At 48.1% G+C, this 18987-nt stretch overlaps 1 protein-coding gene across 1 annotated transcript in view; it reads right to left on the bottom strand.

Annotated features, from left to right (window-relative positions):
• LOC139050927 (multidrug resistance-associated protein 1-like) overlaps window positions 1-18987 on the bottom strand; it is an 81040-nt gene that overhangs the window by 46889 nt on the left and 15164 nt on the right. Inside the window, exons 5-9 of the mRNA XM_070527791.1 lie at window positions 17394-17525; window positions 8457-8662; window positions 6371-6649; window positions 3937-4111; window positions 1603-1857 (exon numbers count right to left, since the gene is read on the bottom strand). Of these exons, the coding sequence (XP_070383892.1) occupies window positions 1603-1857; window positions 3937-4111; window positions 6371-6649; window positions 8457-8662; window positions 17394-17525 (1047 nt within the window). The remainder of the gene's footprint in view (window positions 1-1602; window positions 1858-3936; window positions 4112-6370; window positions 6650-8456; window positions 8663-17393; window positions 17526-18987) is intronic.

The following is an 18987-nucleotide window of genomic DNA, read 5'->3' as shown; positions in this document are numbered from 1 at the left end:
AGACCAGAAGAAGAGGGTGCAGGCAACATGCTTCATCATCTCTCACGGCGCTGACCTTTGCGCACGCCTTCCCGCATTGTTGAAAGCCCACAACATTGTGTCAAGATTCCATCGAATATTACGCCAACCGATATTTACTTCAGCTCAAATTTCAATATTCGAACATTCCGAAGCATTCAAAACGAATGAATGCGTGTTTATTTTTACACGTATAAGCCACATGGCCCAATTTCAACACCTCGGGAAGAAAAAAACATTTGCATGAATAAGCCGCTGAATTAACAGCATAAAGCAACATACAAACCTCTTTAAAAGCAGTCTCCAGTCGCAGATGCACAACTCGTTCACGTCGTATCTTTGGCTAGCGGCTCTGTTCGTTACCTCTTCTCATTTACACTCATAACCTTCAGCTTCTGCTGCTCATTGAAATTGGACTTGGGGGATGGTATTCTCGGACAATCACTTTCAGAGGCAGTGCCACTTTCCCAAGATTTTATGCGACTCGGCGCCTGACGTGTCCGCATATACGCCCGACTGTGGTAAAATTAAAATTAAATTCTGGGGAACTCCAGATTAATCATGACCACCTGGAGTTCGTTGAAATGCACCCGATGCACGGTATACGCTTAATTTTGCATTTTTCCTCCCAGAAATTCGGCCACCGTGGCCGAATGGACAGCGTTCCTGGCACTTTGCCTAGCTTCGGATGGTAGAGAACTTCAGCATACAAAGGTGCCTTCACACCAGCGTGGCCGCGCTGCTGTGATGCCACACATCAATACGAAATTCGCGTATAACCCCAACTCCCGATTTTACTGTTATATGTCAAAAAATTTTGGTGCTGATGATCCGTGCAGAAATACAAACGTATAATTGACAGTTTTGGCTGCGGTGAGCAAGTTGCATTGCATGGCTCATAGGCAATAAAAGGCAAAGACAAATTTACTTACAGTGGCCTACTGATATTTGCAGCTGCTCGGTTATTTAAATATTGGTCCCATGGCACGAACACTCCCTTTATTGAACCAATATACAGCAACCACTGAAGTTTTGAATGCCTGTTAGATGCCCGACTCAGTTTCTAAAATGTTATCTACACATGGTACCATTAAGTATGGTGGTAGTGAGGATAGTGCCATTTAGGTTGTACCCCGCACTCCTGAGAGCCATACAGCCACTGAATAGATTTGCTTAAACGCAGCACTAAATCATAACTTTCGTCGCCAACACCTGGCAAAGCAGCGCTTGTTGGGTTTAAGAGCCAAGGAAGGCATGGCAATGGGTGGCCAACCATCACAGTAAGTTTGCCCTCCATCGGTGATCGAGCTTGAAATTATGTGCACAGGATAGACTGGGGAGTGTGCCTACCAGGTTCGTCTGCACGCTTACAGAACGAAATGGTTTAAGCTCTCGTGTAGACGGAAAACATATGCGCAATACAGCATAGACTGCTGGTGTTGCACAGTGTCACACTTTACAGCATCGCGAGGACGCACGACGGGCGAACGCGGAACGCTCCCATGACCTTGACCCATCACAATATTTCAAGCAGATTGAAGGAGGGTTTGTCTAAAAAGCTTCACTTTAAAGTCTAAAACAAACCTGGAGTTTTTTGGAGTAGGCAGCCAGGAAACCGTTGATGGGCACCATCAGCACCATGATGCCGACGCCCGAAAGCACAGCGACCCCCAGCAGCTGCCAGAGGAAGTAGAGCGCCAGCGCAATCTGGTAGGGCGCCGACCACAGCATGTTGAGGAACACCATGAGCTCCATGAAGCGCTGGGCGTCATTCGACATGAGATTCACGATCTCGCCTGTCGTTGACTCTTTCTTGGCTGCATTGGACAGCACCAGGCTCTGAAAAAAAAAGCAAAATAATGTAAAATGCAGCGAAGGCCAATCAGAAAAATTAATAAGCAAAAAGGGGAGGGTCTCTGACAAACGGCAGTTAAAATCAAATTATGGGGTCTGATGGTACATACTCGATTCTAAAGTGCCCTTGACTGCAATTGGCACCTGCTTTTTCCCTGCCAGACATTTAAAGTGAAACGAGCTCTTGTAACGAGCACCTCGATTTTCATACTAGAAAAAAAAAAAAGAAAAATGCGATACTTTTTATTGTTCTATTACCAGATCAAGAAATTGAGATTTGTTCTTGTTTTAAAAGAATATAGCAAAAAGCAAAAGAAATGTTCCATCGCAGCTACACAGGACCAATTGCTACTTGTCCCTGCTGTCCAATGACTCTTTATCCCCCTAGAAGACTTGGGGGATATATCTGGACCGCACCTAGTGGCGTTTTAGTTTAGTACAAGATTCTAACATGCCTATCATACTTTATAAAACTTTCACAGAAAAAAAAAGTGCAAGTTAAAATGAAGTAAATATGGCAACATCCCGAAAGGGCACAGTATGTTATGATTGGAAAGCTGCGGATTAACTTTTACCACTTTGTTTTTTTGCTTTTTTTTAAACCTGCCCCTAAATCTAAGATGCACGTTTCTGTACCTTACCTTCATCAGAATGTGGCCATTGTTGTTTACCAGCCGACCACCAACTAAACTAATTACCATTTTTACAATGCACTGGGCGCTATATCTTTGACAACTGTGCAGCCTGTAACAGTAGCCAGTAAAACCGAACATCACAATGTTTTTCACACATACAGTAAAAGCTTGTTAGTTCACAACTCATTAATTTGATATTTCAGAAAATTCGAAGTAGCCACCGGGGTCCTTCCAACAATGTGTTGAAAGCAATATGTAACGCATCCCGCTAATTCACACTGAAATCCGCACCGCCAACGATAATTCGAACTCTGTGCCATCGTGGATGGGGAGAGTGCTAGTGCACGGGAGCACGATGGCGATGATTGCGGCCGCGCAGCTTTGCTCTTTCCATCTGCGGCCGTCTGTTGCAGGTTGGTTCTCTCCCACTCTCAAGACTTTTAAGAAAGAAACGCGGATGCGTCACTGCATGTTTTATTTATTTATTTATTGCGATTGCAATTGCATGGACACTCTAAGCGCACATCTGCCGCCGGCGTAATCGCAACGTCAGACGAAAGTCCAAGGGCGAGCGAGTAAAAGCGTGCGAGGGGAGCCGACGATTGTGGCTCAATCCCACCCGTGTGATGGGACGAATGCGAAGCGGAAGCGTGCTGTCTTCCCTCGCGCACGAGGCACCCAACATTGCAAGGTGCCGGGTAGGGGGGGGCGTTTGCATTCTCTCTGGGTGGAACTACGCATGTGACGGCTGCGTGCAGTCACCCGGCTGTATGAGAGCGATCTGCGTTGGGGGCAGAGTCTAGTTGTGTCGGTGGCTCGTAGCTTTCCGCATGCTGTGTGTTGTCGGCGCTCACTTTGCACTTAAGCGATAAGACAGCCCAAATGTCGCTTTGCTCACTGCTGTTGCCGCGTTTCCTTACGCCAGCATTTTGACAGCGAGTGTCTGTAGTCGTCAGTTGTGACGTGTTCATGTATGCTGTGCAACCTGACAGCATGCTTAGTATTATAGTTAGCAAGCGGATGTTTACAAGTTCATGCGACCGATAAAAGTACTATTTTTACTTCGTACGCCTGTATTTGCAATCACAATCGACACTTCGCCTTTCAGGCGAAACTGCGCCTTTCTTTTTTTCACGTTACATCTTGGAGGCTAATGCTCTTTATCTACGAGGTGTACTGCCTGGAAGCGGCACCAGGTAATCTCTATAACACTGCAGCCGTGACGTTTATTGGCGTTCGCAGTAACAAAAAGCATGTACCAAGTACCAAAAAGCGGCCGATGCAGAGTCCGTGACGGCGAAGCATACAGTACAACAAATTCGCAGTAACAATGTGTCCTTATTCATTGGTCTGTGGCCAATAAAGTAGCACCTACGTAAGCTATCCATAAACTATGAAGGACACAAGACACTTGTGTAGGCCTACTCACTTTGCGATAGATGGCTGAGATGAGACAGGTGCGGATGCGCATGCCAACTATGTACATGCGGTGAAAGTACCGCGACAGCACCATCGACTGGGTCGATGCTGTGGCAAACATGAGCACCGCGTAGAACACGCCTTTCCAGGCGGGCTCGTCGGAGCCCACAAAACCTATCATCGCTCTGCAGAGGGGGGGAGGGAAACAGGAAAGAAGGAAGAGTTTTAACACATTGAAAGTAAAGCTGGTTTATTTATATTGAAGAAGGCAGTGCGAAGGAGTGCCATTGTGGCCAAGCATTGAGTTACCTTCGCTTGCCAGTAGTGCTTGTGTCATGTGCATCATATATTCACCCATTATTTAGTGCCACCTTCCTCAAAATGTCGTAATCAACTTCAATTAAACTTCTGCATAAGTAATCGTCCGAGAATTTACGTTTTCTGCTTCAGGAGCTCTGGCCTCGGTAACACTCAACGCAAATCTTCAAAAGTTCAAATATTCAGTTCGAAATGGTACTTGATTCGATTTGAAAGACACTTTTACTATTCGAAATATTCGAAACCCCCCAAAAATTGTTAGTTTTTTTTTCGGTCAGCTTCGCCACAGTAGAGTTGTGTCAGGCGACAAAGCATACACACTGTATTGCAGTGAAGCATATTTGCCATGAAGTAAAGCATTCAACAGCAAGACACTGTTATGGGGTTTCTGCTGGTGCTTATTGGCTCCCCGATGCTATCACCTCAGATACCCACACTACAATGAAATATTATGAAAACATAATATAATATTGGTTAATGTGATATTGGACATGCACGCACATATGTGTACGAAGGTAGGTTTAAAAGAAAGACATTGCCATCAAAGATAACTTCACAATGAGTGTAGCATCAACAGGTTCTGGTAGGTAACTAAATGAGAAATAGGTACATAGCATGTAGCCATGTTTGAAAGCACTCCATCATCTGTGTACAAAAATACCAAGAGCAACTTGAAATAGCACATCCTGGACACACAGGAAAGCTTCAGACAATGCCTTAAGGGGGGACGCCACCCTTGAAAACTGAAAAATCACAAAGTTTGAAAAACAATATTTTTGGGTTGTACGTCTCATGAACTACCTGATCTGTAATTATCACTACCTAATTCAACCACAAGGTAAAAAAAAAAAAAAGAATGCTACCTTTAAGGCCACTGCGGCCCACAAAACACGGACAAATGCTGAAATGAAATTAAACTTAGCGCGCGCGCCATTCCCGGTCCATGCGGCCTGCCCGCACCATCTTGGTGTTATTTTGACTATGAATTCTTTCTCTCTGTTTTGCTGCCTTGCAACATGGCATCATCAGCGCGGTTGAGGTGCTATTGGCGTTTTTCCGCGATGCGATGCGGAGCGCTGATTGGCCGGAGCAGCGCATTCAAATCCCGTGGGCTAAAGTGCGCCTGCCATTGGCCGTGACGGCGGTGGCTGCTTTCTTCGGTGCTGTGCCCGGCGCACTCGTGTCATTGTTGCCCCTTGCTCCTTCCACCTCAACAGACATCTGCTTGCGAACTGCTCATCGCCTTGGGCTATCTTTTAGATTATTTTCTCAGCTCTTCTTTTTGTTCACTAGTTCTTTGTCGCACGCGATGCCAGCAATGAAGCCCAAGAAAGTGCAGATGTTCGGTGCATAGAAGCGCGATATGCGACTTGTATGAGCATCGAACTTCCGAACTTCCACAGCGAGTGCCGACTTTGTAGACACTTGCAGCGGCGGAACTGCGCTGTCGGCTGTTGCCAGTCGAGAAACCGACACAGTGTGCCTGCAGCCGCAAGAGCTAATTAAAAGCTCCGTAGGATCTTTCTAATAAAAATATACGTGTTGAACTTTAAGGCCTGTTTTCTCAGAGTGGTTTTCGCTAGTAGTGGTGCTGGGGAGGGCGATATCTCAAGAACCGCTCTTCAGATTTGTGCGCCCTTTTCTTTTATTCTGTTCCTGAATGACCTTGCCAGGGTGTAACAAGCTTCTTTTTTTGAAAGCTGGTGCAGTTAAATTATAGTAAGCAATTAATTTTTGATGAATGTGGTCATTCATGGCTACATTAAATTCAAAGTTGTGTTAGAATTTTTTGGAGGGGAAATAAAAGAAAAAGGGCTTTGTAGCCCCTGGGATATCTATCAAGGGATCATCACAGCGAATTTCAGCTTCCTACGATGTCCTGGGATTTCTCCAGGCTCTTCCTCGGGCATACTCATGAACCACCTAATTAGACCTCAAGAACTCTGGAACTAATAAACACCTATTCATGAAACTTTGCAGTTCCCCATAGCTTGGTGGTGTGAACGTACCCTGAAAGTTTCATCCGGATATCTTGAAAAACAAAAAAGTTTGGTCTCCAAGGTAGCCTCCCCCCTTAACTTAGTCAGCACTCCTTCACATTCTGCAGCAGAAGCAGCCACACTTACCGGAGCAGCTGCGGCGAAATGAACTGCAGAGTGTCGTGGACCAACTTGAGGATGCTGCCGATGGCAAAGCTTGGCCCAAATGTCTGGATAAGCGCCTTGACGATGCTGAGCCGGGCACGCCGCTCGCCGCCAGCCGGCAGCGAAGCTGTGCTGCCCATTCCCGTCTTCTTGTGAGAGCTCCGGTCGGAGAACTTCACCTCGCCGCCGTCGTGGTTGGCATGGTTGTGGTGGAAAGTGGCCGACACGTCGCCCCCTGCTGCAGCCCCGGCTGCTGCAGCCCTGCCGAAGAGAGAGAATTCCTGTGTTTTCAAATGTGCAACCCATATATATATAGCCCACACTCCTTCAAGGCTATGCCAACATATTTTCGGCTCTTCTTTATATTTTTTTCGTTGGATGAACATCTGGGACCTCTAAGCCCTAGAAACAATACAAGCTTCAGAGTGCCCTAAAAAATTTATTATTTTTACACGGCCACTTTCAGTTTAATTTCTCCTGTGTCCTGACGTCATCACACGCAAGGTGATCCCATGGGAGTAGGACATTGCGACATTTTGACAATCGTTCTGGCTTGCTCGACTGCCTCCTCTGCTGCTACTTCGGCCCTCACAACGAGGAGGCGACTGAGAGAGCCTGAGCGAGTGTCAATACCTCGCAATGTTTTGCTTCCACGTGACCACCTGCTGCATCACAACATGACATCACAACAGAGTAGAAGCAAAACCGAAACTGGCTGTAGAAAAGCTATTGTCATAACCGATACATCGTTGCATACGGGATCACTATAAGAGGGTTTCACTGTACTGCTTACATCATTCCGTTACATTGCGCTGCTTCATTACCTAAATGACACCAGAGTGTGCAACCAATTGTGACTGTGAGACACTGTGCAATGTGCAATGTACGTCTCTGTGGGGCAATCGACACTGTACCGCTATATGGTGTTTCACAAACTGTGTGACAATGCCAACACAGACAGTTTATACAGTTGACTATAATTCGACCCTGACGGGACTGACGAAATTGACCGAATTATCCAGCGAGTCGGATTATACACATGCAGCAAAAAAACACCACTGATTTACTTGCCAGCATTTGCATGATTCTAACGCAACCCTGAAATAAAGGGGTGCCCACTTTCTATGTGTCCAAAGTAGAAAACTAATGTAGAAATGATATTAAACCGCAAAGTTTAATATCATTTAAACATTAGTTTAAACAAAGTAGAAATTTATTGTGCACCGAATCTTTTAGCAATAAAAATGTGTTTCACAATGGTAGCCGGTTTCTAAAAGTCAGCTTCACCGCATGGTTCCGTAAAGTGAGCATCGCCGCATTACATCTCTGTCATGCGGTAAAGCATACAAATGCCGCAAAAGCGGTTTTCATTTTGTATCTGATTGCATCGCGCAGGCAGTTCTGACCCAATTTTTTAGATAAACATAAAGGCACACTTTAGAATTCACTTAATACAGTAATCAATACTAACCATACATGCAAGTTACGGTTATTGCTCAAAAATCTTCCTAGGGCAGGTCGAAAATAGCAGTTTTCGATGGGAGATGATATGTCCCCTAAGCTCCACTGAGACGGATGCTACCACTAAAGGGGTCGCTATTGGATGCATGCATGCTGACTGGTCAAGCTTGAATCACCCAGCAAAGGCAAATTTCAGGATCGAAATAACAAAAGTTTGGGCCCATACTTGGGCACCAGCCGGGACCTTAGGTCAGGATCGAATTAATAAAAAAAACTGAATTAACAAGAGTCAAATTAATGGACCTCTACTGTATTGTTCATTCTTACATGTATTTCGCACCCCTTTCCCCTTCACCAGCACAGATTAGCCAATCTAAGATATGCTCTGCTTAACTTCTGTCTTCCCTTTGCCTTTATCGCTCTCTCAAGCCAGTGGAGGATGCCCATAAGAGCTACAGCAGTAAAAAAGAAAAAAAGAAAACAGTGATCACACACGCGCATGCGCGCACACACACACACACACACACACACACACACACACACACACACACACACACACACACACACACACACACACACACACACACACACACACACACACACCTACCTGTCCTTGTGAAACTGAGCGGCCGCAACCTGCTTGAGCCAGTGGCGGTCAAAGCCCGGCACGACTTGGTCGGTGCGGTCATTGAAGTTCAGTGCCCAGAGGTCGGAGGTCTCGAGGGGTCGCCGCCAGCCCTTGTAGGCCAGCGCGTCGAACCACGAGAACAGCATTTGGGAGAGGAACGAGGAACCAGCCTCCGGGCACTCCTTCTGCAAGTGGACAATGCCGAGGGCAGTGGTGAGTCAATGAGCTTACCTTACCGGGTCAATGACATTTGCAGCTGCAAGGTAAGAGTTGGGCCTTAGACCAAACATTCTTCGGTTCAAGGAATGGCACAGTTAATGGCAAATGCTCTCTTGGTGTGGTCCCCACATTCCTATCTGACAAAGGAGTGTCAAAAGGAACATGGCGTGAGAGAAACATGGAAATTAACCGGTATGTCAGTGATGCCGAAAGGGCTGTTTGACCTCATGGCATTATTTTTGAGGGGATTTCGAAGAGCGCAGAGAAGCCCGACGTCCTTGACCCCTGAAATGCATGTTGGCCCTTGACATGCATGAAAAAAATAGCTTGGACAAACAGCCCTTCAACAAAGACTGTTGCTGAGTAAAGCAATCAAAAGTTTATGCAAGGTTGATTAAACCCAGATAAAATCGAAAATGGTCTGCGCATTACTTCGAAAAACAAGAAAGCCTAGCAGCTAGCTAGACAACAATGAACAAAGCCCAACAAATGAATGGGCACCTACAATAATTCTCCCAGAAGCTCACAAAACTAAAAGCTTCACCCCAAAGAACCCAGGAGTTTTCCCACACGGATGACGGCTCGGAAGATGCATGCCTCAGAGCATGTTCATTTAACAAAGAGTTACTTGAAATGGAGGAAAGTCAAATCCTTACCCAGATCTGCAACAGAAACAAAAATATTTGCAGATCCATACTTTTTACTTATTTTTTTTTAATATAGCGTAAGAAGAATGGAGACTACATGAAAATACCTGCTTCGGGGGACATTAAAGAAAGCATAAGGCAAAGGATTACACCTACAAATCTATCAGTTCACTTTAACGGGCACATTAAGAAGCAGCCACTTCACTCAGAGTGAATTTTCTTTACAGAGTGCCTCCAAGCTGGCGTAACCAGCTTACTTGGTAGAGAAAACTTTGCTTCAGCTGTCGCCGTTTCTCCTCTTCCATCAGAGATGGGACGCCATAGACGTTGAACTTGGAGAATAGACTTTATGTACACATTATATACATTGACAGCTATTTACAGTGGGTCCGACGTATCAACTCGACATAGCCGATAGTACATAGCACCGTTCGTACGTCAAGACCCTTGGGTTACACTGGGACCGGCGCCTTAACTCGGCAGAGCCGAAAGTGCAGAGCACCTTTCTTGCGCCCGGAACCCCTGTGAGAGGTCGGGAGCCAGGTTTTAAACCTTCGGTTGCCCCTCCCGAATCCCCTCACGGCAAATCACGACACCCCAGTGACCTGATTGGGTCAACTGGGCTGTCACTCATTGGGCACTCTCTCTCACCCTCTCCCTGCGTTCCTCGGAACATTCAGATAGATAGAGGGAGAGAAAGTAACCACCAAACAACAAATAAACAAATAACATCCCAACCGTTTCGCCTCTGCGACATACATGGAAAAGTCTCCCGACACCTTGAAAAACACTTACGGGGAAACGGCCATCTGCGTCGCCCCGTCCTCGCACTTTCACTAATCCCATCGCGCACTGCGTGCCGCAAAGGACACCCTTGCCGACGTGCGCCCGCCGATTCGCAATGCCGTCTTGTGCATTGTTCGTCTCGTCCGGCTGGCCCGCAAAGCTAAGTGCACCGTTGGATTTGTCTCGGTGGCGCCAGCCTACGTTTTAAGAGACTGCACGTCGGGTCACCGATCCCTCGGGTTATAAGCTGCCGCTTTGTACCCCCCCGGCATGACCACTGACATCCTAACGACGCTTTGCCCGCACGCGTGACAGGTTAAAATGTCCCGATGCGTCGGCGCGGGCTATCTGCCGTCAAGGAGCGTCTCCCGACTCATTAACAAAGCGCCCGGCTGGCTTTACTCCCGGCTAAGCCCGAAAACGGCGACCTCCCCCAATTCTAGGAAGGGAAATGACCTCTCAGCGTCCACGCCGTTTGGCAACATCCTTTACACGTCCTCCCTAAGATTCATGTACGCGCTCAAATGCGGGTACCTGAATACTAACAAAACAAAAAGGATGGTGCAAGGAAAGTAAAGCAAATGTCACGCTTTCGGCACTAGGATTTCTATGTCCCTGCCCGGGCGGCCTGAGCTAGCATCGCTCCTTAACAACCGAGCCCCTCTGCGCTAACACTGAATGCAAGCGCACAGTGGTCATACAATAACTCTACGTGAACGAAAGGCCGTACAGGCATATAAAATGCACAAGCACTAACGAATGAAAAAGAACAAAGCAATAACAAACAACGAACATGGCTCATGCACAGCATCGCGAGTCACGCTGTCACTATAATGACCGCACACACAAAAACAAAACAAGGCACAACAGAACCACAAGAACTCCTTGAACGCTTGCAATACTACGACAGGAAAACACTTATTTCACTGAAGAACACACTTCATCGCACAGTTCTGTTCTATAGTTCAATAGTTCCGCAGGTCACTCTTTTCCGCGCGAGTGTTCACTGCATAGTCCTCCCGTATCTTATCTCCCTCGGAAACACCGCTGCCTTTACCCAAGCATGCCTTCAACTATGCCATAAGCATCCGACACCTTAAACTAAGGTAAAACATAGGTGGAGTGGAAACCCCCCCACAGCTCCTACTTAGCCGCCGGGGTCGAATGGGTGCTCCCCGCAGCGTGTACGGGTGATCTCGCGGCGCACGCTGCGACAAACCATCTGTTCGGAAACGACGTTTTCTTCGCGCCACGACCGCTTCGAAAAACTCATGCTCCCCATCGGCCTGAGCGCACCTGGATTCAGTGCTACGATAGAAACCGCCTGACCAGGCCTGCACGCTCGCCCTTTCGGAGGCATCGAGAATCGAGCCGAGACTTCGGTTGGTTCGCACATGGCGGCCTCGTCTGCTTTTATAGACACCGCAGTTGTCGCCACGGGAACACTGACGGCGGCGCTTAACTTCAGCACGGCCGTCACTTGTGTCTCGCGAATGGGAGCACAACCCTCGCTTGGTTCAGTTATACATTGAAGATGTTCGAGCGGGACTACATTTAGCTCTACTCCCCGATATCTCGTCGTGATCCCATCGCGTTTCTGGCCACAACGCACCTCACAATGACGCTCCATAACGCCGCCATCAGCGAAAGTCACGTCGCCCGGAGTCTCCTCTTCTTTTGGTACATCTGGAACTTTCACCAGAGTGACATCGGCCATTGCCAGAACCTGATCGACCACCCATGAGTCCACGGACGCTGTAGCTGCCGTCTGCTGCTTTTCTGCAACCTCAGTGCATGCTTGCATCGCAACCGCAGCGCCGCCGCACTCTCGGTCAACACAGCTATCAGCCCCGAATTCGGAGACACTCGATCCTCCTGGCTCTCCCTCCACGATCTCCTGACCGGATTTCTTGTCATCGGCCTGGCCGCTTAGCGACACTTCGGGATTAACCCCGTCACCCTCTCTCGACAACTCAGCCGCACCCGACTGTCGCCGCTGCGCCTCCGTAAGCGAAGCAGAAACGGTAGTCTGCGCGGCTGCGCCGCACTCTTCAGAAAGGCATGCCACTGGCATCTCGCGGTCTACATCGGAAGCACACTTCTCGTTTGCCCTCACAGCTCCTGTGTCCGACGGAATGCCCTCGAGTTCTGGCTGGGCGCCGTCTGCCTTTTGCTCTCTGATTTTCACTACCCCCTCGAAACCACGCTCGTCCTTAAGTAACTGCCATGCTTCCTCTGACAGCAGGCAATCGGTCCGTTCCGTGAGCTTGTCCGTTAACGCACACAGCACCGGCACCGCCTCTTTTACGTTTGCGAAAACGCCACATTCGCGGGACATTGTTAACGGGACCACCGCGAGCTTTGCCCTCACCTTATCTCCCAAGGCGGAGGTTAGGCTGATCGTTCCGTGCGCCTGTACGATCGCTTGCGGAACTACGCTCTCGCGCAACACTGTAATTTCTGCTCCCGTGTCCAAAATTGCGTCGATATGCCTATCCTTACATTCTAGAACCACGGGAATGAGGTCGCTGTGCCCGGCTGCTGGCTCTCCTATCGCCACGTGCGCCGACAAATTATCGCTCTTAGTACTCGGAACGTTCGATGTTTGCTGCCCCGGGCTCAGTGGGCAATTCCACTTCATATGCCCACTAGAGCCGCATGAGAAGCAGCCTCTGAACTTGGGTTTTGTCTCCGCACCTTGACATTTCCCACCGCCGCGACTACCTTGCGGTACGCCTGGCTTAACACTCTGGCCTTGCGACTCTGCCGTCTTTTCTTTCAGCTGCTTCCCAGCACTGTTCTTGCCTCGCGCCTCCTTGAATGTCCGCATTAGCGCGGCTAGTTCTGGTGCTTTTAGCCACGTTTTCCCTTCCTGCAGCGTGACGTACCGGAGTGCGTCATCTGACAGGTTTTTCTTCAATTGGTCTGCAACCAACAGTTTAACGAGTTCCTCAAACGTCGACACTCTTCTCGAGTCAAGGTAGAAGTGCAGGTAGCTTTGAAGGCGAGTTGCATAAGGTCTCCATCCTTCATTCATACGCTTTCCTGACCCCAAGAACCTTTTGAGGTATTCCCCTGCGGAAAGTTTGAGCTCGTCAAGTACTGTTTCCTTGACTTTTGGATAATCCTTGTGTTCCGCCGGGCTAAGTCTTGTGGACAAAAACGGAACCTTCTCCGCCACCAACGGGAAAACAATCTGTCCCCAAAACCCCCTCGGCACTTCATACGCCGTCAGGGCGCTCTCAACCGACTCAAACTACACCGGAGCCTCGGCCTCTGACGGAAATTTGGGAAGCACTCCAGTGAGACACTTGGAATAGCGTCTGAGCTCACTGCAGCGATCATGCACACCGAATGCGTGCCCGCTTTCCCGTGAGCTCCCACTTCCGTTCTGCCTAAGTCGCGCAAGCTCCACCTCCAACTCAAGCACCCGGCGCCGATCCGCGAGGGCTCTGAGGTCCATTTCCCTCTGGCTCTCTGATGCGACAGACCCCTCTGAGTGGTCGTCGACATTCTCGGCTTCCGGTTCACTCATCGTGGGCTGATTTCTCCTGTCGGGGTTCAAGTGACCGAACCTCGTGTTCATACGCTACAGTACGACCAGGCAGCGGTACCCCCGAGGTGTAAGAACGAGAGGACTCACCACTTGCTGAGATGCTGCTGGTCGCTGCTGCCACGCCTTGCCCGTTGCGGAGTCGGCACCGTCGGTCGCACCAAAGTTCCAATGTCCTCACGGGACCTTGCCCGAAGTGGAGACGGCCAGGAATCGTCGATGCCCTTGGATTGACGGCTTGCTTCTCCTCAGCTGCGGATTTTCTTGCCCAGGCCGAAGTTCGATGTCGTTGCCGAGTTGCTTCTTGCCGTCTTCGGCGAACTTCCTCGCTGTCTGCGACGCCTCAGTCGGAATGCAGAGCGTTCCTTGTCGTCGACTGTTTCGATCCTGTCGACTGCGCCAGTGAATTTTCTTTACAGAGTGCCTCCAAGCTGGCGTAACCAGCTTACTTGGTAGAGAAAACTTTGCTTCAGCTGTCGCCGTTTCTCCTCTTCCATCAGAGATGGGACGCCATAGACGTTGAACTTGGAGAATAGACTTTATGTACACATTATATACATTGACAGCTATTTACAGTGGGTCCGACGTATCAACTCGACATAGCCGATAGTACATAGCACCGTTCGTACGTCAAGACCCTTGGGTTACACTGGGACCGGCGCCTTAACTCGGCAGAGCCGAAAGTGCAGAGCACCTTTCTTGCGCCCGGAACCCCTGTGAGAGGTCGGGAGCCAGGTTTTAAACCTTCGGTTGCCCCTCCCGAATCCCCTCACGGCAAATCACGACACCCCAGTGACCTGATTGGGTCAACTGGGCTGTCACTCATTGGGCACTCTCTCTCACCCTCTCCCTGCGTTCCTCGGAACATTCAGATAGATAGAGGGAGAGAAAGTAACCACCAAACAACAAATAAACAAATAACATCCCAACCGTTTCGCCTCCGCGACATACATGGAAAAGTCTCCCGACACCTTGAAAAACACTTACGGGGAAACGGCCATCTGCGTCGCCCCGTCCTCGCACTTTCACTAATCCCATCGCGCACTGCGTGCCGCAAAGGACACCCTTGCCGACGTGCGCCCGCCGATTCGCAATGCCGTCTTGTGCATTGTTCGTCTCGTCCGGCTGGCCCGCAAAGCTAAGTGCACCGTTGGATTTGTCTCGGTGGCGCCAGCCTACGTTTTAAGAGACTGCGCGTCGGGTCACCGATCCCTCGGGTTATAAGCTGCCGCTTTGTACCCCCCCGGCATGACCATTGACATCCTAACGACACTTTGCCCGCACGCGTGACAGGTTAAAATGTCCCGACGCGTCGGCGCGGGCTATCTGCCGTCAAGGAGCGTCTCCCGACTCATTAACAAAGCGCCCGGCTGGCTTTACTCCCGGCTAAGCCCGAAAACGGCGACCTCCCCCAATTCTAGGAAGGGAAATGACCTCTCAGCGTCCACGCCGTTTGGCAACATCCTTTACACTCAGTATGCAACAAATCCTTACCTTAGCCTGCAAAAAACAAAAAAGATATTCACCCAAAGGCAACGAAATTAAACAGGCAACCAGCAATACAAGACTTCATAAAAACAACTAGAACGAGCACGATACTGTCATGAAAGAATTACTGCATATACCCAATTCTAATGTGGCCCCAATTCCATAAAGCGCACCCAGTTTCGATGGGCTCTGGACCCATAAATCCATAGGTTTTATACCCAGGAAAATCTAGCAAGCTTCCTAAAAGTACTGAAAGTTGGCGAAGTCGGTAGCTATTCATTATGATACTGCAGCACGCACACACCAAACAAGGCCACAAGGCAAAGGTAACACACAAGTGCTGACTTGAAACTCAGTTTATTTTTGGAAAGGAAGTTACACGACCCCCCTCCCCACACACACACACATGCACACACATATACACAGATACATGCACACATACATACATATATACCCATGCTAACTAAAGTGAGCATGTAAAGAGCAATCATAATTGAAATAAAGATATAAAAACTCAGGGTGTCTACATATGCAAAAAGATTGACGTAGCACTCAAAAATGCAAATTGCTTGTCAGTACTACTGATCACGCACATACCGTATTTACTCGCATAATGATCGCACTTTTTTTGTCAGAAAAATTGAAGCAAATTCAGGGGTGCGATCATTACGCGGGTTAAATTTCCCGGGGAAAAAAAAAATTTTTTTTTTCGTCCGCGTTTGCTGCGGGATGCGAGATTGCGGGTGCGGGACACCAAAACAAAAATGGCGGCTAGCGGAGCGAGCCGAACGCGCCGAACGCGATTTTTTTTTTCTTCTCGTGAGTACATTACGTGCATTGAAACAGTTTCTTCCGTATTAGTGATGAATAATATCGTTAATATCGGCAAGTTTGCGGCAATAACGTAGCCATGTCCACTTTGAGGGGACAGAAATAGGTGGGCGCGCTTAGCTGCCAGTGACAGAAACACATGACGGGCATGCTGCGGAAACTGCGGCATCTGTCTTCACTACTTTCCGCTAAGGGTGGGCGAATATCTTAGCTGTGTTACAAGCGTCGGCGTATGAATAGGGTACACTTTTAACGTATCAGAGTAAACGTGGCTACTATCATTTCCGCGCGCGATTTGTTGCGTGCTCACGAGTGCAAAAGCAGATGAAAAGAATCGAAATGCGCCTTTATTTTTGTTGACATCAGCCATTATAAAGCCAACCCATAATAAAGGCAAGTTTGGTTGTACCTAATTTTGTCATGGAAGTGCGGAAAGTGATGAAAGTAATGAAATGAGGCATCTACTTAAGAATGTTTAGTGCGTGCAGGCCGCTTGGCTAGTCTTGAAGAGTCGTTCGCGTAGCATTCGACAGGTGGTAAGCGCGATCATTATTCGCTAGACTTAGCACACGACATATCGCTGCGGCAAATTCGGGGTGCGATCATTACGCGGGAAATAAAAAAAATCGAATTTTGACGACAAATTTTAGGGGTGCGATCATTACGCGAGTGCGATCATTATGCGAGTAAATACGGTATCTACACACTTTGTGATAAGAGGGCCTCGATTATTTTGCATGCTACCTTTACCTTGTGTCCTTGTTTGGTGAGTGCACTGGGCAGTATTATAATGAATAGCAAGCTTTCAATTTTTGCAATCGAAACAATATAAAACCTGAAAGATTTACATCAACAAAATGAAAATTTATACACCCTTGATGTCAATCACCGTCATAGTCAGAGAGCCCTTTGTCACAGCCTATGGATCCTGCTTTCCATGCACTCCACTGTAACTGACATTCCATATTTTTTTAGCAACTCTGCAACAATGGCAAATGGGATGATGGTAACCCGTTCCCTGACTAACCCCTTCGTCGGTTTATCCTGCGATGCCATCAAAATCTCTGCAAAGCGAATACCACATAATGCTACTCCACTATCAGTAGCTTAGCACGTAAAATAACCTCTCTTGAATCTGCTTTCATAATGGAAGTGGCGCACTGTTGCTTCCAGTCTATACGGAAACATTAACATCACCACGTTATTATGACAAAGGCTATGAACCTGGCTCTGATGGTAAGCCGCTGCCAATGCTGTGGTGACGCGTAGGCAACTTACCAACACATTTCTCGGGAAAAAAGGTGCACATTTTGGATCGGGTAAATACAGCATGTTGTGGGCAGCAATAGCAAAGAATCGGTATTTTGCGCCAGTCAAAGCAATCGAACTCACCTCCTCAGGTGGCAGCACATGCTGCCTGTAGATGGGCGTGCTGTCGGCAAAGCAGTTAAGCAGGAACTGTATTATCACCAGCGGGTAGTATGCCATGTATGCCCCGAAGAACAGCGGCTCGCCCAGCCGCTCCTGCAAGTGACATCACCAGCAGAAAGCAAGCGTTAAGTATACAGACAATGACACAATAGAGTAGACTATACAACAAGCTCTACTGACGTTAAAAAATTGCCAGCTGATATCAGCAGCAGAAACCAAGCGTGAAGTCTACAGACAATGATGCAATACAGTAACCGATACAACAAGCTCTGCTGACGTTTAAGTATTGCCAGTCCCACAAATTGACAGTAGTAGTAAGGTTTCACGTTACACATAAGCTCCCAGGATGAAGGTCTAACTACAGTCGAACTCACTTATAGTAATATTCAAGTGCCAAGAAAATCTCATTGTTATAACTGGGTCGCACGAAAAAAACAGAACGGCAAACATCCAAATATTTCAATTAGACAGAAAGAAGTACAGTCAAACCCACTTGTAGCATTACAGGTTTTAACATACCTATTCGGATGTAACAATATTCAGCCAATGCACCATCAACTTTTGTTCGTTCTGTCGCAAAGTGACCTGCTTACTGCAATACCCCATGCCGTGTTATCGGTCATGACAGTTAACCCTGCTTACTTTGTGGTGTGCAGAAAGAAAAAAGAATGCAAGATCCCTAAAAAATAAGCAAAGGAAGGAAATTCGAGCCGCTGCATTCGCCTGCATGTCTCACACCTTTGCCGCACCAACCTTTGTGCCACGCGCCTCTCATGGCATGCCTTTGTCGCATCGCCCTAAGCATTGCAGGCCTAGCGCAATCCTCTCCGGTTTCTCTTCCACCTCTTCCGACGTTGGCGCAGTCAACTCTCGCACAAAGGCTGGCTCGGCAAATGTGCAAGGCATGCAGGCGAATGTGGCGGGTCGATTTTTTCTTTCCTCTTTTTCGAAGATTTTGCACTCTTTTTACCTTTCAGCACAGCATCTAGTTGGCAGATCTAATTGTTATAATCGATAACGTGGCGTGGGACATTCTCATAAGTGGTTTATTTCACTACAGAACACATGCAAAAGTTGGCAGTGCATTGGCTGCTCATCGTTACACCCAATACATTGTTAAAAGAGGTGTCAATAAAAGTGGGTTCAACTGTACACTTCGGTGAGACACGTTGTGAAATGGCATGCAAGGTTAATTGCTGCAGGGCACAAGGAACAGAGCCTTAGCAGCTACCAGGCGTATCACAACACTGCTGTGATGAGCACCCCCACTGGTGCTGCAGGCGTCGTACCTCGGTCGTGCACAAGACCGATGCGAATTGGTCAGTGTTAGACAGTTATTAGATAACATTAGCTTAATGTTTACTGCCTGTTCCACTCAGAACGGTGCGTACAGACAGCCGCTGAGCAGGAATGTTAGCGTGCACACCACTCGTGCCAGCAGCAGGAAGCAGAATGCTGTCCCAGCTCTACCAACAAGCAGATCGAGCAGAACATTGATGGCGCATCCATTTCACTTAGTCAATTTTTGCAGTCGAACGTACTTTGTGTGTATGGA

The sequence above is a fragment of the Dermacentor albipictus genome, chromosome 10 (genome assembly GCF_038994185.2).
Source record: "Dermacentor albipictus isolate Rhodes 1998 colony chromosome 10, USDA_Dalb.pri_finalv2, whole genome shotgun sequence".
Taxonomy (NCBI): domain Eukaryota; kingdom Metazoa; phylum Arthropoda; class Arachnida; order Ixodida; family Ixodidae; genus Dermacentor; species Dermacentor albipictus.
This window is presented reverse-complemented; position numbering and strand designations above follow the sequence as displayed.